The sequence below is a fragment of the Myodes glareolus genome, chromosome 9 (assembly GCF_982192425.1).
Source record: "Myodes glareolus chromosome 9, mMyoGla1.1, whole genome shotgun sequence".
Classification (NCBI taxonomy): domain Eukaryota; kingdom Metazoa; phylum Chordata; class Mammalia; order Rodentia; family Cricetidae; genus Myodes; species Myodes glareolus.
In genome coordinates this window covers 88430490-88456020 of record NC_142034.1, presented here as the reverse complement: position 1 = coordinate 88456020, position 25531 = coordinate 88430490, and the positions used below count along the sequence as shown (strand labels likewise).

Below are 25531 nucleotides of genomic sequence, written 5' to 3'. Positions count from 1 at the left end.
CCTGGCTTGTCCCTGACCAGGACTATCAGAACTGATAAGGAGACAGGCTGAGTACTAAGTTATCACAGAAATGGTTTCCGGTTCCGGAGTGCTCCAGCTAACAGGCCTTAGGGGAGGGGCTTCGGGGGGCTTAAGCAGGAGAGGAAGGGGTTGGGGAGCAGAGAAAGAACAAAGAGAAGATGCTTTAAAAGATGGAACAGCTGGAGTTTGTCGCCTCTATAGCTGTCTACTGGGGTTGGCACTGCTGTTCCCTAGGTGCCCAGGCCACCCATGGGAAAGGCAGGTGTCCAACATTGGACCCTTGGGTATCATTATTTTACCATGTGCTGCAAGTTGGTCACCTGTCCATCTGGAAGGCTTCATTCCTGTGCTCTGTGAAAGGGTTTGTATGGCCCTATATTCATTCAAGGCTCTGGCATGAAGCAGTTTCCACCCTTACCAAGAGGTCTGGGCATATGGCCAGTGTCTGCAAGCCCAGCAGTTCAGCCAAACTCACATGCTCAGTGAGTCAGCAACATCCTCAGAGTTTCCTGTCCACAGTAGGAACATCATCAGGTTTTTACTTCTACCCAGAAAACTATGCGTGCCTTCAGCCTGGACCACAGGATGGTCCATGGACTCCCTACTTCTGACTCCTGAAAGAACTCTGAGAACTAGAATTTTCCATGGCTGTGCAGGATCTGCCTGCTGTCCCTGTCCTAGTATGGTCTCCCATGCTCTGGACCCCAGGTTTCAGAGAAAAGGGTCTGCTCTCAGATCAGGGCATACTCAGGGATGGCAGCACTAGGGCTGGGGAAGAACCGGGGTGCTGTGAGAAAACCAAGATCCCAGTACTGGGGAGATGAGTCAGTTGGTGGAGTGCTTACTGCACACTCATGAAGATCTGTTGGATCCTCAACATCCATGTATATCCAAGGGCAGCAGCATATGCCTATAATCCTAGAACTGGGGAGGAAGAGACAGGAGGATCCCTGGGGCTCACTAGCCAGTCATTCTACCTGAGCCAGGCAAGCTCCAGATTCAGCGAGAGACCATGTGTCAGAAAATAAGGCAAAGAACAACTGAGAAAGATGCCTGACATTGACCTTTGGCCTTAGCACATACACATGTACACATTTGTATGCGAGTGTGTATGTACACACACACACACACACACACACACACACACACACACACACAATCAAAGCCTCCCAACTTGAATTCTGCAACTCAATTATGTTGACTGAGTTTTCTGTCCTGCCCAGTTCCCGCAGTCATTAAGTCCCAAAGAAATCACACAGAGGTCTACATTAACTATAAACTAATTGGCTCATTAGCTCAGGCTTTGTATTAACTCTTATAATGTATATTAGCCCATTATTCTTATCTTTGTTAGCCACGTAGCTCAGTACCTTTTTCAGCGAGGCAGTCACATCTTGCTTCTTCTGTGGCTGGTCAGGACTGCAGAGGAATGGGCTTCCTTCTTCCCAGAGTTCTCCTGTTCTCATTGACCCACCTCCACTTCCTGTCTGGTTGTCCCTCCCCCATACTTCCTGTCTGGCTACTGGCCAATCAGCGTTTATTTAAAATATAATTGACAGAATACAGACCATTCTCCCACACCACAATTATATAAAGCTGTCCTCGCACCTCCAGAGAAATAATGGCGTAGGAAAGGGAGGGGTCGTTTCTTCTATCTTATGCTCCTCCTGTCGCAGAAAGTTCAGCTTCGTAATCCAGCGCTTTCGGCTGTGCAAGTTTGGGAATGTTATGCAATTTTCCTGGAACCCAGCCTCCTCAGCCATAAAATCAGACAGTCATATTCGTCTGTTGGATGTTGTTTGAGGGGCTGATGAGGTTACGGTGGTTGGCCTCTCCTAAGTAAGAAGTATCTGCTTGTGAGGGGCTTCTGCTGAGAGACCTCCAAGCCCCTCACATGAGTTCGCCCCCACTGGGGGGCTGCTTTTTGTTTTTCTCCATCCCTCCTTCAAGGACCACTGCTCAGTGAGAGCCCTGATTGAAGAGAAGAAATAATAGTGAATCTCCCAGAACATCCAATAAGTGATTACACTAAATACCCCTTAAGCCTTGGGCTGTGTGTGTTACTCCACCCGTTAAGATGAGTGCCTCCCTGTCCCAGAGCACAGATGCTGAGGACCCAGCGTCAGGGAGCTGGAGGCTGAGAAACCTCCACCTACCTGATTCTCCTGCTTCTACCCCTTCCTTCTAGAAACCTGAGCAACAATAGGATCAAGGAGGTGCGAGAGGGTGCCTTCGATGGAGCAGCAGGCGTGCAGGAGCTGATGCTGACGGGGAACCAGCTGGAGACCATGCATGGACACATGTTCCGGGGCCTCAGTGGCCTCAAGACACTGTGAGTACCCAAACCTGGGCTCAGGCCCAGAGCGGGGAAGCAGGAGGGGGGGAGTGAGGGCTGGACTGTGAAGGCTGTGGACATGGAACCAAGTCAGGTCCATCCTGGCCTTGTGGGTCCCTTCCTCTCTACCGCATCAGACTTTCCCACCTTTAATGCAAGGAAGCTGGCATGTGAGCCTACCAGCATGCCCACACACCTGAGCGCATCCCACTCAGAGCCACCCTAATGCACTCATGTGCATATTCCTACCAGAAACATAGTGAGGGATGCGCACAGACACTCATGCGCCCATTACTCATTAACACAGAAACACGTGATATATTCCTAAATACATCTGCAAGCAAGCATCCACGTTCAAGCACATATACATACACTGAACTCACATGTGGGTCCTCTTCCTCCTGGAAGTACATGCGTGCACACTGCCAGCCATACCATCTGTACAGGTGCATGTGGATAGCCTTGGTTTGTGTTGATGATGTGTCTCAGTTACTTTTCTATGACTGAGAAGAGGCACCATGACCAAGGCAACTTATAAAAGAAAACATTTAATTGGGGCTGGCTTAGAGTTTCAGAGGGTGAGTCCCATGACCATCGTGGCTGGGAGTGTGAAAGCAGCAGGTAGATAGGGATGGAGCTGGAGCAGTAGCTGAGAGCTTACATCTGATCCACAAGTGTGAGGCAGAAAGACAGAGCCAACTGGAATGGCATGGACTTCGGAAACCTCAAAGCCCACCCCCAGTGACACACCTCCAAGATGGCCGCCCTCCTGATCCTTCCCAAACAGTTCCACCAATTGGGAACCAAGCATTCAAACATAGGAGCCTATGGGGACCATTCTCACTCAAACCGCCACACAGTGAGTGAAATACAAATTCATATACATTGGCGTTGGTCCCAGTGAGGGTCCAGGCCCCTGCTCATCATCAGCCAAGCCTGAACAGTGACTGACTGAGCCAAGAGATGGCTGTTTACCTTTTGAGAGGTGAGAACACTACCCATGACCCTTTCCCGTCCTCTTCTAGGATGCTGAGGAGCAACCTGATCAGCTGTGTGAGCAATGACACCTTCGCAGGCCTCAGCTCTGTGAGACTGCTGTCGCTCTATGACAATCGGATCACCACCATCACCCCTGGAGCCTTCACCACACTCGTCTCCCTGTCCACCATGTGAGTGCCCCCAGGTGTGCTGCCCATTTCCTCTGGGCCCCTCCCTGCAGAACTTCCTGCTATCTCAGCTCCCCAGACTGGGGCCAAGGTCACCTGCCCATCTGTTTATTTAATCGACATCTTCAGGCTCCCCATATGTGCCGGATACCGTCTAAGTACTAAGGGTTACAGACCTGGCTCCTTCTCCGTGGGGCTGGCAGCACAGTGAATTGTCCCCATGATGAGAACGTCCAACATGAGCTTTGTGGATTAGTTTGTTGAAGAAAGGGAGGGAATGCATTTCCTTTAGCAGGGACAGTCGTGCCAAGGCCCTGTGGTTGGTTGGAGCAGAATAAATCTGCGGAGCCCAGCAAGGCCATTGGGCTGAATATGCTGTGTAAGATGGGACCAGAGAGGAGGCCAGGGTCAAACTGCATGGCCACAGGGATGCTTTAGTCTTCAGAGCACACCACCAACATGGACGCTTTGCCATAGAAGCTTTACTATGGTCTGATCAACAGTGGCTTTTAAAGGGTGATGCTGTCTACGCGGGTGTTTGTCAAAACCAGAGTTGGAACCCGTCTTTCTGGGCCTGTGAGTGAGCACTCTGCCCGAGAAGTCCCCTGTAAGGAGCACTCTGCAGGAGTCCTCCCGAGGACGGGGGCATAATAGGACAGTGGTCGTTGACTGTAAGGCCATGTTTCCCAGGTTCAAATCCTAGCTTCCATAATAATAGGACAGTGGTTGACTGTAAGGCCATGTTTCCCAGGTTCAAATCCTAGCTTCCTCTCCTTGGCTGTGGCATCTTGAGACTGCTTCTTTATCTCAGTGTATCCGATCCCTCCCAGCACTGCCCACCTCCCGTGTCCTGCTGACAGTGTGATCTGCATGGGCAGGCCTCAGGACAGACAGTTCTCAAAGGGCGTTTGCTTCACGGTTGCGGGCGATGTTGCCTGTACCTCCCCTGTCCTTAGCGAGCAGTTACCTGTCCCATCTCCTTTACTCATAAATGAGTAAATAAACTCTTGCACCCCCTGTCACTGTCCCCCTGAGACAGAAGTAGAGCTGCAGAGCGGCTTGGGACCAGTCGTCCGGTGTCGCCCAGTTAGTGAGCCCCTCTGCCCTGCTGCCAAGTCCCCCCCCCCCCCCGACCTCATGCTTCACACCCTGTCCGAGGACTCTGCAGTGGCAACTCCTGGATTCCACAGCCTAGGAACCCCCCTTTCATCCTCTCTCCTCTCCCTTCTTGGGTCACGTGGCCTGCCCCTCCCCTGCCCACCCTCTGCCTCAGTGGCATGGTGCCAGGCCTGGAGCAAGCACTCAGAGTGACAGCTGCTACCACCCTCGTCCCTTCCCCCATCAGTCTGTCATGCCGCGGCATAGACAGTACTAAATCACCTGTGGTGCACAGGCTGGCTTCTGGATCCGGAGAGGCCAGCAGAGATGCCAGCCTCACAGAACTCAGTCAGTGGGCAGCTGATGACAGTCACAGAAATAACCATCTCAGCAGCCCCAGGTCAGGGACACTGACAGTCCAGCCCCACAAACTGCAGGCATTTCCTGGGGGAAGGAGGACAGAGACACTAGCCTCAAGTAGAGGAAATTGTCCCAGAGACCTCGCCAGCTTTGCCCAAGTGGGGCTGGATGGACAGAGGAGGCCAAGGCTGGAGGTCACAACACAGCTGTTAGCGTGGGCTCTGGTGAGGAGACCAACAGACATCCCACTGTGTTTAGAGAAAAATTCTGCATCCTCCAAGAAGATATGTCAAGGCCTCATCACTGGCCAGGGAAAGCTAGCCTGGGCTACAGGAGGGGACCCTAGTGACCATTCGGGCTATCTCTCCCTCAGAAATCTCCTGTCTAACCCTTTCAACTGCAACTGCCACCTGGCCTGGCTCGGCCGGTGGCTGAGGAAACGCCGCATCGTCAGTGGGAACCCCAGATGCCAGAAGCCCTTTTTCCTCAAGGAGATTCCCATCCAAGACGTGGCCATCCAGGACTTCACCTGCGAAGGTAAGAGGGCGTGAATCAGGAAGGCAAGGCAGGCAGCTGAGACCCCAGACACTATCCTCTGTAGGAATGCCTTTGTACCGGCCATGTCACCTGCTGTGCCCACAGTGGGCTTGGTGCCCCTTAGATGATATACCACTCTATAATGTACACAGCCTACGCAACAGGGCAGGGAGCTCTTCCTGTCTATGTTACGATGAGAGTCAGAATATGTAATAATGGGAAACAGACTACATGAAAATTCCTGTCATTTGATTATGAGATATGAACCCACAAATCTGAGACTTTGGGTCTCAAGACCCCAGAAGGCATATTTGATTGCATGAATTCAAGCCAGTATGATTCTTTACTTGATGATTCTTTCTGTTGCCTTAGAACAGAAGGATTTGTTCGAAGATTAATTGAGGTGTATTATAACGAGGCTGGTGACAAGCTTGCCACCCTATAGGGTCTATAATATAGTGGTGGGCAGAGAGGAGAAAGTAAAAAGAGAGGAGAAGGACTGGGCTCTGCCTCTGCCTGGCTGCTTCTTTCGATGCCATGGCTTATTCCCCGTGTGACAGACAGGAGCCCCTTTCCTATCTGTGGCCATGCATCTGGGTTATCACCTTGACGGGTCTTCATTTCCCACAGAGTACAGTAAATGGCAGTATACCTCCCCGTGCTCCCAGGCACTCGACCTTCCCCTCTGGCAGCGGAAGAAACCAGTAGCTACCTTTCCTTCTGGCTCAGGCTCACTGCTGGGACTAGTCAGAGCTGGCCCTTGCTGCGAACAGTCTGGTCCTGTCAGTCAGCTTTGCCCAGTTGTTCTCCTGGCGGGGCTCATCTTCTACCCGGCTCACGCTGTGTGGGTTCTCCACAGGCAACGAGGAGAGCAGCTGCCAACTGAGCCCACGCTGCCCCGAGCAGTGCACCTGTGTGGAGACTGTGGTGCGATGCAGCAACAGGGGGCTCCGTGCCCTCCCCAAAGGCATGCCGAAGGACGTGACTGAACTGTAGGTATCACCCCCAACCCCTGAGGCCTCACCCTTCCCGCTGTACCCCAGCATCTCAACTGAGGGTGTGGGGACATGCCTGACTTCGCTGGATCCCAGCAGAGCTTTTCTCGGTGGTTGGGAGCTTTGAGTGGTGTTGGGGGATGGGGTTGAAGAGGAAGAGGGAGGCCAACTCTAAACCATCTCTTCCTGGTAAGAGGAATGCCTGACCCACCACTCTCTAAAGATACTCCAGAGTGCAAATGGGCTGCCGTATTTCTTGCGCCCTCCAAAAACCCCTATGCCGTACCCTGCCTTTCTGGACCCCATGAAGCTTGTCTAACCTTAGTTATAGCACAGGGTATTATGAGAGCCTCTTGTTGTACATTGGAGGTCCCACATACAATGTGATCCTATCTCTCCTTTGAGCAATTCAGTCAAGCAGGTGATGTGTCAGCGCTGAGTCACACCCGCTCTAGAACTTCTTCCCAGCTCAGACTCCTCACAGTCTCTTCCCCAGATCTTGTTCCTGGACCAGAAGCTCCAAGTTACACGAAACAGGTGGCATGTTCTCCCTTTGGGGGAAGCGGCAGCCTGTCTGCTTCTGTGGTAGATAGGCCTAGCTCTCAGTCAGACATAGGCGCTGGCCACCTGGTGCAGAACATCGCAGGCTCGCACTGCCTGCCCGTGCTCTCTCACGCTGTCCTCTCTTCTGCCATCATCCCCTGGGGATGAGGTGCCTCATACGTCAGGCTCGATGCCAGCGTGGAGAGATGACACCTAGCGAAACAGGTGGGCCCGGCACTCATGAGGCCCGTGGTCTCTCGGGGGAAAGAAGACATTTGGCCTGTCATCTCTGGAGCTCACAGGACTGTGAAGCTAGCAGGGGGCTGCGAAGGAGAGGTTTACCTAGTTGTACCATTCAGAGAAAGCTTCTCTGGGATGTGACGCTGTGATCAAAAGTGCCACACAGGAGCAGGGACTAGCAGGGCGGATGAAGTGGGACAAGCAGAAGTTGTTACGCCAGTGGAGACCCTGAAATGCGAACTGGAAGAGCCAGGTGAGGGGACCGACAGAAGGTGATGGTTTCCAGACAACAAGATTCACACCACCACTCACACCCACCCTGTCACACTTGTGTGTCAGAACTCCATCCCAGACCCCAGGTCCACTCCTTCTGCTGGGGCCATCTTTGCTTGCATCCTCAGACATAACTGACAGAATGTGACGTGACCCAGATTCCTTCTGGGGAATCTATTACTTCCCAGGCCAGTGCCTCCTAGGTCGGCTGTGAGCATGGCAGCCTCTTAGAATGCAAACAGATCTTAGGTGGGACTGTCACTTCTGGCATTCCCGGATGCTCAGACAGGTTGTCACGGGTACTGGCAGCCCCAGGGAAGGAAAGGAGGTCTGACAGTCACTAAAAGGACCCTGTCAGGATGGGTAAAGGCTGAGGCTGAGCCCTCGAAAGTCTGGGTGAGCAAATGCAATGTCGTGTGGTGAACAGTGTCCAGGCAGAGGAACAGCAAAAAAAAAAAAAAAAAAAAAAAAAAAAGGGCAGTGAAATGTGCTCCTTCCTGGCCAGATGGGTGCCAAGTGGCATGTCAAAATACAGAAGTGTCGTGAAGACAGCTCGTGAGTGCTTTTCTCTAAGGCACAGGACTCGGAGACTGAAATAACAGAAATAATTGGGGCTCCGTGCCTTTAGAGGACCTCTCGTCATTTTCTGTGGAGGAGATGATGTCTCCCAGCCAAGCACGGCTTCTCGTGCACTCCAAGGAACTCAATTCTGGTGCTGAGCCATCTCCGGGACCAAGTGGGGAGGGGGAGGCAGGAAAATGAGTGTTCAAGAAAATGAGAGCCAGTAGGCCTGGCACACGGTGCCGTGGGTCCCCAGATTGGGACTTTTTTTTTTTTTTTGGCTTTTACAGCACTCCAAGAACACGTGCCTGTCAGGTACACTATGATACTCGACACCTAGAAGCTAACACGGACCATTTTGAAACAGCTATTTCTTATTCTGTCTAAAAATAATTCCATACCCACCACATATTTATATAAGAAGTGTGTTGTTGACACAAACCAGCCACTGGCGTGAGAAGGGTGATGCTGCCTACTTTGTGCAGATCTTTCTTGTCTGGCTTTGTGACGACCCTGGTTTCTGTTCTGTATCCCCTGTCTCGTGATCGTTGTTCGGGTGAAGCTGAAGGAGAAAGGCCAGTTTAATGTAGACGTGGCTGGAACAGGAAGGATCATTTTAAGAGTCCGTTCCAGTATTGGTGGACTTTCATCACTGATCATACACCAAGACAGTGGGACCTTCTGAAAGGGTAGCTGCCGTGTGAAATCCGCATCCATCTCTGTGAACTTGCCTGTTGTGTTACCCTAAACTACACTGGTCTGCGGACTTTGGGTAGCACTGTCTCCCAGCTGGGATCTACACCATCATACACTGGTCACTTAGATCAGCTCGCTGACCTGTTCAGGTCTTCCAGGTCGTGATGCGTTCCGTTGTCCAGCAGATAAAACTTCATGTCACTGGCATGACCACCAGTCAGTTTCCCATCAGAGAAGTCTTCAGGAAGAGGGCGCTGTCCCTGGGCAGTGATGGCGCACGCCTTTAATCCCAGCTCTTAGCAGTCAGAGGCCGGCGGATCTCTGTGAGTTCTAGGCCAGCCTGGTCTACAAAGCGAGTTCCAGGACAGCCAGGGCTACACAGAGAAACCCTGCCTCAATAGATAGATAGATAGATAGATAGATAGATAGATAGATAGATAGATAGATAGATAGATAGATAGATAGATAGATAGATAGATAGATAGATGGATGGATGAAACTTAAAGGGGCCGGTGGAGCTGTTGAGTTCAATCCAAGTTTACAAAAATATTAATATTCATGTGAAAGCCCCAATTCAATCACTGGCAAAAAATACCATCTGTGCCTTGCCCTGTGCCCCACTCTTTTTGTTTTTTTTTCCAAAATCTCCCCAGCAAATGCCCCTGACTTAGAAGACTCTGCCAGTCATTCTTGTAAGTAGAAATAGCGTTCCATGGGAGAATCCCAAAGCGGCTAGTTCAGCGAGCAAGGACTTCACCGAGCGTTTCACGGGCTGCAGAAACGCTGCATCTGCACTGTTCACCCCGTCACACAGTTTCTAAAGGAACAAGCGCTCAGGGGTCCGCGGCTGTTACTGTTGATGGTGTTTACTGCCTTCTCAAGGGCAGTCTGAAATGGGGCTTGCTGTTGTTACCGTTCGCTTTGTTACTTTATGTGCAAATGCACACGTAAGTGACGGCACAGTGACTTAGGCCCAGTAGTCTGTCTTAAGCCAATGTCCCTTAAGCTGGTGTCCTCTGTTGGTTTTGTGCCACCAGTGCAAAGGTGAGATGCGTACAAAACAGAGGAGGCTGGTCTTTTTCTTTAAGACTTTATTTTACTTTTAATGATATTTATATGTAGGTTGGGATGCATGTGCTTGCAGGTGCCCACAGAGATCACGAGCAGAAGGGGCTATCAGATCCCCTGAAGCTGAAATGATGGGCAGTTCCGAGTGACTCGGTGTGAATGCTGGGAACCAGTCTTGGGTCCTCTGCAAGAGTGGTATGTGCTCATAATCTCTGAGCCATCTCTCCTGCAGTAAGAACAATGCTTGTAGATCATTACAAAAATAATTTGGACCTCAGACTTCTGAAAGTTTCTCGGGGACCCTTAGGTATGGGTGACACATGAAGAACCACAGCAGTCACGACAGCCGCCAGCAAGGAGTGGAGGGGGACACCAGCAGCAGGCAGCATCCAGTTCCTGATTGAAAAGGGGGACTGTGGTGGTTTGAAAGAAATGGCCGCCAAGGGGAGTGGCACTATTAGGAGGTGTGGCTTTGTTGGAGGACATGTGTCACTCTGGGGGTAGCTGTGAGTTCTCCTATCCTCAAGCTACTCCCAGTGTCACAGACCACTTCCTGTTGCTGCAAGATATGGGACTCTCAGCTCCTTCTACAGCACCGTGTCTGCCTGCACACCACCATGTCCCACCTTGATGATAATGGACCAAACCTCAGAAACTGTAAGCGAGCCACCGCAGTTAAATCTTGCCCTTTATAAGAGTTGCCGTGGTCATGGTGTCTCTTCACAGCAATAGAAATCCTAAGACAGGGACCTACAGGCTCTTCTCGAAATCAGGACAAAGCGTGTCAGTCCCCCCCCCCCCAGTCACTGAGAAACTGACAAAGCAGTGTCTCCCCACTAACAGGAAGGACAGTTATTGCCCTGCAAATATCTTTTTGTCGTTGAGCCTGCCTCGTTATTCCAAAGTAACCAAAGCCTGAAAATCTGTTTGCTTTCATTCGCTGGACTGTTGACAGACATGGGAGTCAAAACTCCATCTCCTTTGAGGCCTAGAGAGGAGTTGAGACTCTGACGCTGGGGAAATCTCATCCACAGCTCAGTCCTTGTTTATGTCATACCTGGGCCATTTGGGTTCTGACTTTGGTCTGAAAACCATGACCATGAATTTGTCTTTTTTTTTTAAATATATTTATTTATTTATTTATTTATTTAGTGTACAATATTCTGTCTGTGTGTATGTCTGCAGACCAGAAGAGAGCACCAGACCTGATTACAGATGGTTGTGAGCCACCATGTGGTTGCTGGGAATTGAACTCAGGACCTTTGGAAGAGCAGGCAATGCTCTTAACCACTGAGCCATCTCTCCAGCCCCAACTGAAGCACCCGCTTCCGCAGCGAGCAGGGTTCGAACCTGCGCGGGGAGACCCCATTGGATTTCAAGTCCAACGCCTTAACCACTCGGCCATCGCTGCTACTTGTCTTTTCAGTTATATCCCCAAAAGAAAAGGATATATGATTGTCCCCACACCAGACACAGTCGTTGTACCGTAGACACCCAAAGCCTGATAGACGACAGAAAGGGGGCAGGGAGGGCAGACACGGGGCTGGCACACATCTTTGAGAATTATCGTGGTGAGAGATGATGCCAAGGATGCACTGGGGAGAGGAGAGAACCTGGTACCGCTCTCTCCGACAGGTTCAGGATGGGAGTTAGGATTCCAGAAAGCAGCCCGATGGATATGTCTCCCCAGCTGTTGGTTACTAGGGTGTGGACATGCAGTCAGAAAAGGGCAGAACAAGGGTAGACAGTCGCAAACACTGAGACACAGCCCACTCAGAGACGAGGGTGAATCCAGGGAACTCTGCCTGCACTGGCCTTTGGGAGAGGGAGGGAGGAAGTGTGGTCCACGCTACAAACCTGCATTGTGCTGGAGCACGTGTCTGTGTGTCAGATGCAGGTGTTTAAAAACAGGAGGCCTCGTCTGCTCCTGCCAGGCACACTCCCGAGCAAGCACCGCCGTTCCCATTTGTATTTATTTATTGGGGGTGCCTGTGCTGCAGAGTGCATTGTGGAGGTCAGGGGACAACGTGTGGGAACGAGTCCCCTCCCTCTACCGTGCGAGTTCTGCTGGGGATTTGAACTCAGATTGTCAGAATCAGCAGCAAGCACCTGCTGAGCCATTTTGCCGACCCTCATCATTCTGATCTTACCCATCAGATTGCCAAGGCTTAGGGAAGTTGGATAGCTATGTAAACTTTTTTTTTCATTTTGTTTTTTGTTCACAGAATGATGAAACTTACTTATGGGATACAGTGCAACATTTAAATATGTGTAAACAACACATAATGATCAGGGCAGAGTAATCGTGGTGCCTAGTCCCGCACGCATGCCATTGGTGTGTGTTGAAGACCTCCAGAGTCCTCCCGCCGGCTGGACTGAGGGTGCAGCTAATCATTGCCACAGCTTCTGTTAGGCTGAAGAGCAGTGGTTCTCAACCTTCCTGATGCTGTGGCCCTTTAACACAGTCCCTTGTGTTGTGATGATCCCCAACCATAAACTATTTTGTTGCTGCTTCAAGACTGTAGTTTTGCTACTGTTATGAATTGAATGTAAATATCTGATATGCAGAATCGCTGATATTTGACCCCAGTAGGGGTTGCGACCCACAGGTTGAGAACTACGGATATAGCGTGTTCTAGTTTTCTCTTCCTGCCCACTTGCTCCTTCATTTCCCTCACTTTGCCGGCCTGGGAACGCCATTGCTCCTTCTGCTCCCACGGGGCCAGCTATTTAACGTCCTCATTCACGTGCAAACGCGGAGCGTTGGACTTTCAGAGCCTGCTTCTAGCGACCTGCCCAACAGCTGCAGAGAACAAACTCAAACCCTTCCTGTCTGCCCCACCACAGGGTCACTAACACACTCCTTCCTGGTGCACAGGCCCATGCCCCTTTCTGCCGGGTGACCAGTTTCCTGGGGTTTTGCAATATCTAGCCATGTCTGTCCACCTGCATTGGTAGAAAGAGACAGACCAGGAGCCCTGCCGTCATTGTTTGGGGGGCACTGTCTGTGTTCTGGCCAATTCATGCTGACAGCTGAACTTCTCCAGCCATGCAGCTGCTGCCAGCAGAGAGACTGCTTCTTCATGCCCTATTCTGGGCATACTTTCCCTGCATTGGATAGATTCACAGCTTAGCCTGCCTGTATTTCTCCACGCTTCGGGTTTCTATTGCTGCGATGGAATGCCACGGCCAAAAAGCAAGTTGTGAAGTAAAGGATTTATTTGTCTTATACTTCAGTATCACTTCATCATCAAAGGCAGTGGGGGCAGGAACTCAGACAGGGCAGAAACCTAGAGACAGGAAATGATGCCGAGGCCATGGAAGGGTGCTGCCTACTGGCTTGCTCCACGTGGCTTGCTCAGCCTGCTTTCTTACAGAACCTAGGACCACTAGCCCAGGGATGGCACCGACCACAGTGGGCTGCCACCCCTCCCAGCCCCGCTCCCTGTCAATCACCAAACAAGAAAATGACTTACAGGCCTGCCTACAACCTAATCTTCTGGAGGCATTTTCTTAATTGGGGTTCCTTCCTCTCAGATGACTTTAGGTTGTGTCAAGTTGACATATCCGGCACACCCTGACACAGGGAAAGCCAGAGGGTACCCCTAGCCAGGTACAGGGTTCACCCCAGCTTTGGAGAGAGGCTTCCTTTGTGCACGGTAGGGTCCTAGTATGGGCCTGACCCGGAGAGACTCAGCAGGCAGCCTTAGAAGAGGATGCTTCTCGGTGCTCTTGGGAGATTGAGGGGACTGAGGAGAACTGGTCCCTAGTAGAGCTGGGACTCTAGTCAATACTGGGAACTCATGCCTGGCATGAGGATGATGGGGGCTGAGAGCAAGACGCTCCCCCGCTCATCCATGCCATCAGCTGGTGTGCTTCAGGAGACGCGGCCACTGGGGGGTGGAGAAGAGTGGTCAGGATCACAGTCCTGTCCCTGATCCTGGAGACTTAGAAGAAAGAGAAGGCAGCGTGAACTAGCCTGTGGCTGAGTCATCTTCCCCAGGAACATTCAGGAAGAAAGCACGTGTCTGCAGAAGCCCCTCCTGGCAGGAAGGTCTGTTCCAGCACCTGGATCCCTAAGGTGGCAGGCAGCCTAAGAAAGAAGGTGCATGTGCTGGGAGCTTGAGGAGGCCTACCAGAGGAGGGCAGTGTCCACATGTAGGGACACACCAGAGCCAAGCAAGCATTGCCATCAGCAGCATGGCTTAGTGCCATGCTCAGCACAGCGACACTTGTGGAAGCAGAAGAGGAAATGAAATCTTCTGGTAATCATGTATATAGTGATCTAGGTGGAGAGGTTGTGTGTGTCTACATGGATATATATACACACATATATATGCATATATGTGTATTTGAATATAGTTTCAAAAACTATTCAACACGAGTATGTTGGATGCTATCCATAGCGACCCTCATAATACTTCATGGTAATGATTATCGCTAGCTCCATTTTACAGCTATGTGAATGCAAGACCAGAGAGGTGAAGTAATTTGCCTACAAACACACAGCTACTAGTTAGCCAATTCTGGCTAACTGAGCTGCCCCCACTTTACCCAGGTCTCTGGCAGAAATCCTGGCCTGGAGTTGGGTCTCCTGGAAGGTGGCCGCCCTCTCCCTCTCCTGCTGTTCTTGGACTTCTTTGTGAGAACCTGTCTGCTCTGCAAAGCTTAAAATGGGAGCAGAAAGCGGGGAGTGCTCGTGCGAGGCAATCTGTGTGGATTTTCATGCAAGGCAGGTGTGTTCTCGGGAGTGAGGGCTGAAAGAGAGCATTTAAATTCAGGTCAACGCAAAGGTTGACCTGCCAGAAAAGCTGCTGCCGTTCTGAGGCCAGGGGCAGAGGGCAGGCTTCTGAACGGTCCCTCCGGGCCCCCGCTCCAGCTATAGGCAACTTTGGAGTTGAGAGCGTTCATCAAGGGCTTCCTACAAAGGCAGCGTCCCTCAACACTGCATCTGCATTTCTGAAGCAGAGCCTTTTGATTCTGTGTCTTTCCAAACCGTGGTGCCAGGGCACTGGGACACCCTGGACCGAAAGCAGCTCCCCCTCGCTCCGTAGTGCCAAATGCAGCTCCCTCGGAAAGTTCTGTGATTTTCATTGGCCAGGTGACATTTCCGGAGCCTAGCTGTTGCCAGTCAGTGTGTAGGAAGGCCACTGTGAGTGTTGTGACGCGACTCCACGGACAGACTCACACTGAAGATGCCACCAGGAGCTGAAACACTCATAAATGTCACCTGTGGGTGGGGGAGCTGAAATGTGGGAGGCAGGCTAGAGCTAAGGGCTGAAGTCGCAGGAGGAAACTTGACAAGGAGGCGGAGGCAGGACCAGGGCAGACAGAGACCTGACCACCCTCTCTTCGGGCGTTCAGGGAAGGACAAGACCAGCGCAATGGCAACCAGAGGTCATCAGAGGGTCAGACATGAGATGAACCAGAAAAGGGATGCACATGTAATTTCCTGTCTGGACTTGGCTAGGTTGTAGTGCCAATTATCCCGGTGAAATGCTTGCTCTAGCTGTTTCTGTGAATGCATTTGATAGGCGCCGCTAGCATCTGCAGTTGGTAGACATTGCAAGCAATGGAGATTCTGACAGCCGGCAGGGAGCAAAAAGCAGGCGGTTCACTTTGCTTCCAGAGGAGACAGGAAGACTTTCAGAGCAGCGAACGCCGAGCTGCTCAGTTCATTCAGTCTTACTGTATACGAAGACTGAAGCAGAGACCACGTCCCGCGCATGTCATGGAGACTGTTTGGGAAACTTGGTGGCCCCCCTTGCCATAGACTCACGTGTTTGAATGCTTTGTCCCGATTAGGAGGTATGGCCTTGTTGGAGGAAGTGGGTCACTGTGGAGGCGGGCTTTGAAGTCTCATTATATGCTCAAGCCACGCCCAGTGTCACAGACACTTCTGCTGCCTACAGATCAAGATGTAGAACTCAGCTCCTTCTCCAGCACCATGTCTGCCTGCATACCGCCGTGTTTCCCGCCATGAATGATAATAAGCCAAAGCTCTGAAACTATAAGCCAGCTCCAATTAAATGCTTTCCTTTATAAGAGCTGCCATGGTCATAGTGTCCCTTCACAGCAATAGAAACCCTAAGACAAAAGCCACACGCTAGCAACTCATTACCCCGAATTAGGTCTTAGTGGGCGTATTAGTAATGCAACTTCTTCAATCCTACCCAGACCGTCCGGGTCAGAACCGGCTTTGTTCATGTGATCCTGGGCTATTTACACACGTGTTAAAGCTTGAGAAACACTGAGGCAGCGGAGGAGTGGCCTCGGGGAACTGAAGACAGGCACCGGGCAGGCAGATGGCAGTGACAGGATACCGCAGGATGCCAAGATGGTCTGGAAAGTCTCCTTAGCAAATCTTCCCTTGTGTCCTAAGCAACAGCTTGCCTGGGGACAAGGACTTAGACTGGACGGGCAAATAAACTGGCCTGGGCCCCCTCCCGAGGGTGGGCATCACAGGGGCGGCTGTCTTTGTAATTTATGACCACATAATTCAACTGAGGCTGCTTCCTTCTGTGAGACTTAAATCTGCAGAGTTCGTGGCACCCTAGTTGAGCGAGTCTCTGCAGGAGCCTGGGGTCCGGGCAGGTCACTGCTTGTCTGAAAGAGTTCCTGTCTGTTAGGGACCTTCATCCTGCAGCTTGGTCCCTATTGTCGTGTACCCCCTTGTAACACAGACATACCCCTCTTTCCTTATTTCCAAATAAGACATCCGAGATCCTCAGCTTTGAATTCCAGTTCATTTTTTAAATGTTTTTTGTTGGGGCTAGAAAGATGACTTAGTGGTTAAGAGCACTGGCTGTTCCTCCCGACAACCCGGGTTCAATTCCCAGGACTCCCATGGTGGTTCACAGCCATCTGTAACTTCAGTTCCTGAGGAACCAATGCCCTCTGTGGGCCCCAGGTACACACATGGTACACAGACATTCATGCAGGCAAACCACTCATACAGATAAATATTTTTTAAAAAATAAATAAATGTTTTTGTCATTTATTAATTATACACAACAATAACTTTCATTTCGTTTTGACCTTTTCATACATGGTATTTTTCAATGCTATTGTGCAATCACATGTACCTCCATGCATTCTTTCATATTTAATATAATGTCTGGGTGGATTACAGGTATCAGATTTCCTTATGACTTTGCCATGCATCATTAGTTTGGACACACACACACACACACACACCCCTACTTTTCCTACTCCCATCTCCCTGTCTCCCCCATTTAAACCTTTTCTGTTTCCCCTTCCACGTATACCACTTGTGCCCTATGACTTTCCCTTACCTTAAAGAATCTCTTCCCTCCTCTCCCATTGGCCCCTTTCTAGTTTCCTGAGCTCTACCCACATTCTTCCCCACACAAGTGCATTTATATAAAAATTAGACACTGGGCTCTGTGTGAGGGAGGGGGTGTCCCGCGTTTGTGTTTCCAACCTAGGCTGCCGCGTTCAGTCTCCTGTTTCCAGTGCCGTCCGTTTTCCTGCACGTTTTGTAATTTCTTTTTATGGCTGAATAAAACTCCATGTGTACATGTGCCACATTCTCATTATCTGTTCCTCGGCTGATGGACGTCTAGGCTGGATCCATTTCCTAGCTGTTGTGAGTCGAGCCTCGGTGAGCGAGGATGAACGAGTGATTCTGTGGTGGGATGGAAAGTCTTCTGGGTACACACCAAGGAGTGCTGTAGCTGGGTCATGTGGAAGTTCTAATTTTAGCTTTGAAAGACCCCCCCCCCCAGACAGATGTCCATGCTGGCTGTGCCGTTTACATGCCCATTGACAGTGAACAACAGCTCGTGTTTCCACATTTCCTGGACAGCATTTGTTGCCGTTTGGTTTTTCCATAATAACCATTCCGACTGGGGGTGAGATGGAATTTTAAAGTAGCTTTAATTTACATTTCCCTGATGGCCGAGGATGTTGAGCTCATTTTAAAATATTTATCGGCCATTCATATTAGTTCTTTTGAGAATTCTCTGTTAAAATCCTTGGCCTATTTTTTCACTGAGTTTTTGTTTGTTTGTTTAGTTTTTTTTTTAGTTGTTGGTATATTTCAGATATTAATCAGCTGTGAGATATATCCATGGCAAACATTTTTCTCCCCTTCTGTAGACTGTCTCCTCTAATAACTGGGTTGTTGTGGGGAGGTTTGGGGGTTTGTTTGTTTGTTTGTGGCATGCAGAATCTTTTTAATTGCATGAGGTTGCCTTTGTCCATAGCTAACCTTACTTCCCGAGTTACTGGAGTCAGGGGAAGAAAATCCTTAGCTGTGCCTGGGCCTCGATCCTCTAGCAACTTCGGAGTCTCAGATCTTACATTCAGGTCTTCAGCCTCAGAGTTGGCTTCTGTGCATGGTTAGAGAAAGGAGCCAGCTGTGTCCCTCTGCTAGAGGTACCCAGTTTCCCTAGCGCCACCTGGTAAGGAGGCTGTCTTTTCTCCAGTGCGCATGGGTGTGGGTTTTGGTGTGGCTATTGTTGGTGGTTTAGTTTGGTCTTTGCCACTTGGAATGGAAATCAACTGCAGCTGCCTGGCTTGTTTCTTAGCTCTCACTTCTCCGTCGTTGACTCGAGTCTGGTTTTGTGCCCATCCCTTGCTGTTTCAGTCACTGCTGTTCTGTACCATAACTTGAAATCACATGCACTGGTAACTACCACACTGTTCTTTTTCTTCAGGGTTGCTATGGCTATCTGGGGTCCTTTGTGTTTCCGTATGAGTTTTAATGTTGTTGTTGTTGTTTTCTGTTTCTCTAAAGAATGACGCTGGTATTTTAATGGACATTGCATTGAATCTATAGATTACTTTTGGTAGGCCAGCCATTTTAACAGGGTTACGTCTTCCGATCCATGAGCGTGAAAAAGTGCTTCTATCATCTAGGGTCTCCCTCAGCTTCCTTCTTCCTTGTTTGAACGTTTTCTTTGTATATGTCTTTTTGCTTCACTTGTTAAATGTTTTTCTGTATTTTTGAATGTGTTGTGAATAAGATAATTTCCGTCACTTCTTTCAGATCTTAATTATTTATTTACATTGTTAGTATATAGGAAGGGTGCTGATTTTTGTGTGTTTAATTTTGTACCACCTTACTGGGACCTTAGTATTTATTGACTCTCAGAATTTTGTGGTGAGGTCTTTTATATGTATATATACTTTATGTGTATAAGTGCTTTGCATGACAGAGAGGGCATCAGAACCCATTACCAATGGTTGTGAGCCACCATGTGGTTGCTGAGATTTGAACTCAGGACTTCTGAAAGAGTAGACAATGCTCTTAACCACTGAGCCATCTCTCCAGCCCTCCTGGTGGAGTCTTTAGGGTTTCTCACATATTAAATCATAGAATATACACATGGAAATTTAACTCCCTCCTTTTCTCTTTGTTTTTTTTTTTTTATTTCCTTCTCTTGCTGCTCTGGGTAGGATTTCAATCACCATATCAAATAGATGGCAATGAACACCTTTATATTGTTCCTGATTTTAATGGAACTACTTTCTCTCCATTTAGCATGATGTTGGCTTTACTTCATGGTAGATACCTTTGTTATGTTTCCTCCTTTCCTAGCCTCTTGGGGGTTTTATCATGAAAGGGTATTGGGTTTTGACAAAGGCCTTTATCTGTATGTATTGAGTTGATTCCATGATTTCTGTCCTTGAGTCCATTGGGTGATGTATTACATTTATTGATTTGCTTAAATGATCCCTGTTTCTCTGTAATGAAGCCAACTTGCTTATGGTGAGTGATCATCTTGGTTTGTCTTTGAATTCAGGTAACAAATATTTTGTTGAGATTTTTATTTATTTGGCATCTAAGTTCATCAGGGAGATTGGTCTACAGTTTTCTATTTTGTTGTGTTTTTGTTTGACTTGGGTACCAGGATAATGGTGGTTTCATGTGTGAATGTGGAGTTCAGAGGATGACTTTAGATGTTGGTTCTTTCCTTCCACCTAGTGTATGTCTGTTGGGGGAGGCTGCTTGTTTGTTTCTGGCCACTCAGACTGGAAATAACCACATAGAAACTATATTGATTAAACTGCTTAGCCAATAGCTTAAGCATATTCCTGGCTAACTCATATCTTAAATTAACCCATTCCTATTAATCTGTGTATCACCAAGTGGCAATGACTTACCAGCAAGGTTCCGGTGCATCTGTCTCCTGTGGGTGGCTACATGACTTCTCTCTGATTCTGCCTACTCTCTCTCTCTCTCTCTCTCTCTCTCTCTCTCTCCATATATATATATATATATATATATATATATATATATATATATCTCTTTCAGCCTGGCTTTACTCTGTTAAGACATTGGCTGAAAGCAGCTTCGCTATTAACCAGTGGCAATAAAACATATTCACAGTATACCTCACCTCCCACATCATATGTCTGCCAACCAACTCAGGTTACCGGGCTTGAAAGAAAATACTTTTGCCCCCTGAGCCATCTCGCCAGCCCAGGTTAGGTTTATTCTTGTTTTGTTAGGCCCAGAGGAACATCAATTAATTGTTTATTTGTTGTCATTCTGATTTTTAATGTAGGTGCTTACAACTGTGGGTCTCCCTCCTTAGGACTGCTTCCATTATATCATATAGGTTAATGTATGATCAATCTGTGTTTATTCAATTGTTAGACTTTTTTCCTTCTTGGTTTCTTCAATGACCATTCATCCATTCATCATTTTATAGTGTGTTGTTTAATATCCATGAGTAGGCAAATTTTCTATACTTTCTGTTTCTCTTGATGTCTAACTGTATTCCACTGTGATCAGACAGAATACAAGATGTTATTTCAGTTGTCCTGTATTTGCTTAGACTTGTTTTATGTCCCAGTATATGATCAGTCTTAGAGAAAATTCCTTGGACTACTGAAAAAATATGCAGTGTTTGGGTGAAACATTTTGTAAATGTCTGTTAAGTACTTTTGATCTGTGTTGCCACTTAATTCTACTTTCTTTCTTTTTTTCCCTTTCTTTCTGGTCTGGATAAACTATCTATTGGTAGGAATGGGGCATGTTACTGTGTCGGGATTACTCTATGACTTTATATCCAGCAGAAAGATTACCTACATTTTAAAAAAAATTGACCAATGATCTAACTCTTGATGTACAAATCCCAACACACACACACACACACACACACACACACACACAAATAAATAAATAAATAAATAAATAAATAAATAAATAAATAAAACAACCTGCCTCTTTCAAAAACTACCAGTCCCAGAGAAGTGGCCCCCAGGGCAAGTGACTTGAACAAAACACCACACAATTCAAGAGCATGATTATCATTACATCCAAAGAAATGAAAGAGGACATGAACACACTCCTGTGTGGATCCAGAGAACATGCACTGCAGTACCAGTGATTAATATTGAGATGATAAAGAAAAGGTAGAGGAGAGACCTGAAGGTACAAAAAAGGAGGAGGGAAGTGGGTTTCAGGATAAAGGTCTGCTAAAAGAGAAAATTGAAGATGTTCTATCTGATATTGTAGAACAGTCCCATCTCTTGGGGAGCTGAGCACAGAGGCCCTGCAAATCAGACCAGATTACATTGTTTGGGAGAGGAAGAAGGAAAAGGAAAAAGGCTAGGAGTGGGTCAAGAACAGAATGAAGCCACTGGCCTACTAAAATGGCATTGGGTAGCCGGGCAGTGGTGGTACTCAGGAGGCAGAGGCAGGCCGATCTCTGTGAGTTCAAGGTCGGCCTGGTCTACAAGAGCTAGTTCCAGGACAGCCAGGGCTGTTATGCAAAGAAACAAACAAACAAACAAACAAACAAACAAAAATGTCATTGGGTATTAAATAAAGATAGGTTAGATGCTGAAGGATAGAAATCTGCGTGAAAATAGAGAATATGAAAACCTGGTGAGCCGATTGCTCCGTTCCATCTAGACTCTTGTGTACCTTCCCAGCTCTTAGAGCTCTGCTTAGCTCCTGGGCTTCCTCTGCTGTGGACGCTCCCGTTCTTCCTTCTGAGCCCTCCTGTGTCTGATCAGATGACAAATGCTGTCCTGGACAGCGCTTCTCAGGTGCAGTCTCAGGAGCTGGTCCTACTCTGTCATTTCCTGCAGGCCCTGTGCAGCTCTTGGTGTCCTGTGTGCTGCTTGGAGTCAGCATGAAAGTTCTTGGGGACACTTTGGTTCCCTCTAGGCTTTCTGTTGCCTGAGTGCTCTACCCCCTGACTCGGGGTTTCTTTTCCAATGTCACAATGTCCTCTTTGTCAGGTTTGTCAGAAGATAGTCTTATAGTAAGTACTTGGTCAGGTTTGTCAGAAAGTAATAGTACTTGGTGGGTATTTCTCAAGTGTGGTTCAGGAGGGTCTTGGGCTGCCAGTACTGAGCACCAAACACCAAGGGAGGAAGGCTTCCCACAGCGCCCCCTGCTGATGCTTCTGCCCTGGGTGTGGCTCTCCCCCACCCCCACCCCAGCTGTTCAGTGTTTCTTTTGTGATTGCTACTTTTCAACTTCCCCCAATTAATTCCCTTCAGTTTCTAGAAGACTCTCCCTGAGTATCATCTGCCACTTAGCATCTCCCTCAGTTTACATTTGAGTCCTTAAGACAAATGATGGCTAAGTTCCCCCAACCACCCTCCCAGGAGCTGAGTAAAAGCTGTGTGGAATTGTCAACCTTCCTAACGCTTCAACCCTTCAATACATTTCCTCAGGTTGTGGTGACCCCCAACCATAATATTATTTGTTACTTCATAACTGTAGATTTGCTACTGTTATGAATCGTAATGTGAATTATCTGATTTGCAGGAAGTCTGATACGCAACCCCCAGAGGAGTCGTGACCCACAGGTTGAGAACCACTAACCCACGGCTTAGCCTCTAGATCAACTAATGGTTTCTGTGTAGCCTGGAGTAAGTGGCTCCTCAGCTGTGTGCTGCTGCTGCTCAAATATTGTGATAGGTCAGCATTAAGTGAGTGCTTCACTTATTAATATTAAATAGATCTGCGCCGAGTGTGTATCAGCAGTGTAAAGAGCCCTGCTAGAATACAGTGGAGGGCAGTTTTAGCAAGAACTCTGCTGCCACCGTGAAACTTAGTCTAGTGGAGAAAAATATCACTGGCTGAGTGATCTCAGGATTACACAATGATGACAGATGTCGGGGGGTGACTCAGGGAGGCTTCTCGGGGTGTGCCTAGCGTGCAGTACCCTTCCCGGGACTACCACGCTGCACCTCTCTTTCAGATACCTGGAAGGAAACCATTTGACGGCGGTGCCCAAAGAGTTGTCCTCGCTCCGACAGCTGACGCTTATGTAAGAAGCCTGCATTTGTTTCTCCTCCCTGAGGTGGTGTGGTACAGGACTTTGGGGAGTAAGAGAGAAGGGTGCTGTGGCAAATGCAGCCGTTCTCAGCCTGCATGGCGCAGGGAGAAGCGGCAGGGAGGAAACAGAGCAGGCTGATGTGGGAGGATTTGCCAGCGAGGCAAGTGTGCAGAAATGGCCACAGAATATCATCATGGGCTCCAAACCACCTTCCTATTGGCTTGCCTCTGACCTTCCAGACTCCAAGCTAGATTCCCGAGTCTTCTGGAATTCCAGTTCCTTGTGAACTGTGACCACACTTAGATCTGCCAGGAGCCTAAGCAGGCATCCCTTCTTCCTTCTCTGGTTTCCCAGAAAATGTCCCAAGTAGATGGTTTCAACCAAGGGCCTTCAATAATGCCTGCTACAAACTTCAAGCCTGAAAACTCTTGAATGGGAAACGGAGAACCTGGGCATGGAAGAGGCCTGTGAGCTCTGTCCCTCAGCAGCATCTCTGCCTTCCCTTGGTGGGACCCAAAGGGGTGAAATTATTCCTTAGGCAAGTGGTAATTGAAAGATGCCCATGTCTGCTTGAGAGGAGTAGGAGCCAGTCCACAAGAGACAAGAATGGTTCTTTCACAATGAATATCAGAGGCGCAGTAATAAAAGGTTACAGAAAGCCGCCATTTAGTCCCTATTCCTGTTCTCCAGAAACCAGTGTCTGTATGAACAGTTCTCAAACTCAGAGCAATGGGCATCTGAAACTGGATAATTATTGGTTACAGGAGTTTTCATGATTATCATGAGAACCTAGGCAGTGGCCTTGGCCTCTGTTAGAAGCCAGTAGCATTTCCCAGTATCGACAGCCTAAAGAAAAGTCTGCAGACATTACCAAATGCCAGGGTAGAACAAAAGTGCCCCATTGAGAACCGCTGTTCTGTAGCAGTGGTCGCGGACATCTGCTGTGGGGAATCGCCCAGGGAGGAGCTGTTCAGGCTGTTGTGGAATACGGTTGCCACGCCCACGTACAGCATTTTAACAGGCAGGGAACCCTGGCTTCAGGAGATTTAAAAACTCCCGGGTGGTTCCAGTGTACAGCTAATAATCATCCTGTTCTTCTGGGAATCCGCCTCTGAGGAAGCCAGAGGATGTAGTGGATAGAGGTCTCTTCTCCCACAAATTTGTCGCTCCTAAGAGATGAAGCATGGAACAAATAAATGACATAAAGGGACTGGTGATAAGAACTGATCAGGGGCCGGTTGTGCTGGTGCATGCTGGCAGGATTTGCTGGAGGAGATGGAAGCAGGAAGATCACAAGTTCGAGGCCAGCCTGGACCACAAGCCTGTGGTGGTTTTTTTAGTCCGGCAGTGGTGGTTGATGTCGTTAATCCCAGCTCTCAAGGGGTGGAGGGGCAGGCAAATCTATTGAGTTCTAGGCCAGTCTGGTCTACAGATCAAGTTCCAGGATAGCCAGAGCTACACAGAGAAGCCCTGTCTCAAAAAAAAAAAAAATTAAAAAAAAAACAACAAGAAACAACAGCAAAGGAAAGAAAGAAAAGAATTGTTCAGAAGAAGAAATATACTAGAATAAGGAGAAATTGTTTTCTTTATGGTTATGTTTTGTTAGAATGAAATGGATGACTAGGCGTGTAATTGAGTGATTTCATCATTGAATGGGTAAATAAATGGATGCATGGGTGGGCAAGGACAAAGGGAATGGGAAACTAACATTTGAATCAATGGATGAGTGGGTGAAAGGATGGGTGTGAGGGGGATAAATGGACCAATGAGAAAGCGAGTGGATAAATATGAGGATGAGTAGGCATTCAGAGGGACAAATGGAGGTAAGTGGATGTAGATCCAGGCAAGTCATCAAATGCGCGTGGGAATAATAGGTGAGTGGGTCAATGGACAGATGAATGAGTGCATGGACAGGTGGATGGGTGGGTGCATGCGTGGTAGTGAATGGATTGATTGACAGGTAGTAATAGTAGGTTGTAGGCTCCCTCAGGTGCGGCTAACAGTAACTCGTGGCTTTTCGGTTTTACCTTCTCTAGTGACCTGAGCAACAACAGCATCGGCATGCTGACCAATTACACCTTCAGCAACATGTCCCACCTCTCCACACTGTGAGTATGGTGTCAGCCATGTTTAACATCCATGGGCATGGCCATGAGTCTTGTCACCCCTCATTCTTTAGGGGCCCTGCTGTCGTGGTCCTCGGGGCTTTAGCTGCCCCCAGTGAAAGGCAGGCTTTAGTCACCAGAAGATGCAAAAGGGAGAGGTAGGGGCCTGGCAGATGGAGGAACTGGAAGCTAATTACCTCTGAAGAAGGCTGTCTTCTGAATGCCTTCTGGGATGCATGCATGTTCTTTCCCAGTGGAGGAT

General features: G+C 48.7%; 1 protein-coding gene and 1 non-coding gene across 2 annotated transcripts in view; one reads left to right on the top strand and one right to left on the bottom strand.

Annotated features, from left to right (window-relative positions):
• The window catches only part of Slit3 (slit guidance ligand 3), a 597834-nt gene that overhangs the window by 514081 nt on the left and 58222 nt on the right, over positions 1-25531 (top strand). Inside the window, exons 17-22 of the mRNA XM_087910713.1 lie at positions 2210-2353; positions 3382-3525; positions 5354-5517; positions 6377-6509; positions 23087-23155; positions 25201-25272. Coding sequence (XP_087766839.1) covers positions 2210-2353; positions 3382-3525; positions 5354-5517; positions 6377-6509; positions 23087-23155; positions 25201-25272 — 726 coding nt within the window. The remainder of the gene's footprint in view (positions 1-2209; positions 2354-3381; positions 3526-5353; positions 5518-6376; positions 6510-23086; positions 23156-25200; positions 25273-25531) is intronic.
• Trnas-uga (transfer RNA serine (anticodon UGA)) lies at positions 11223-11304 on the bottom strand. The gene has a single exon. It is a non-coding gene; the product is annotated as a tRNA-Ser (tRNA).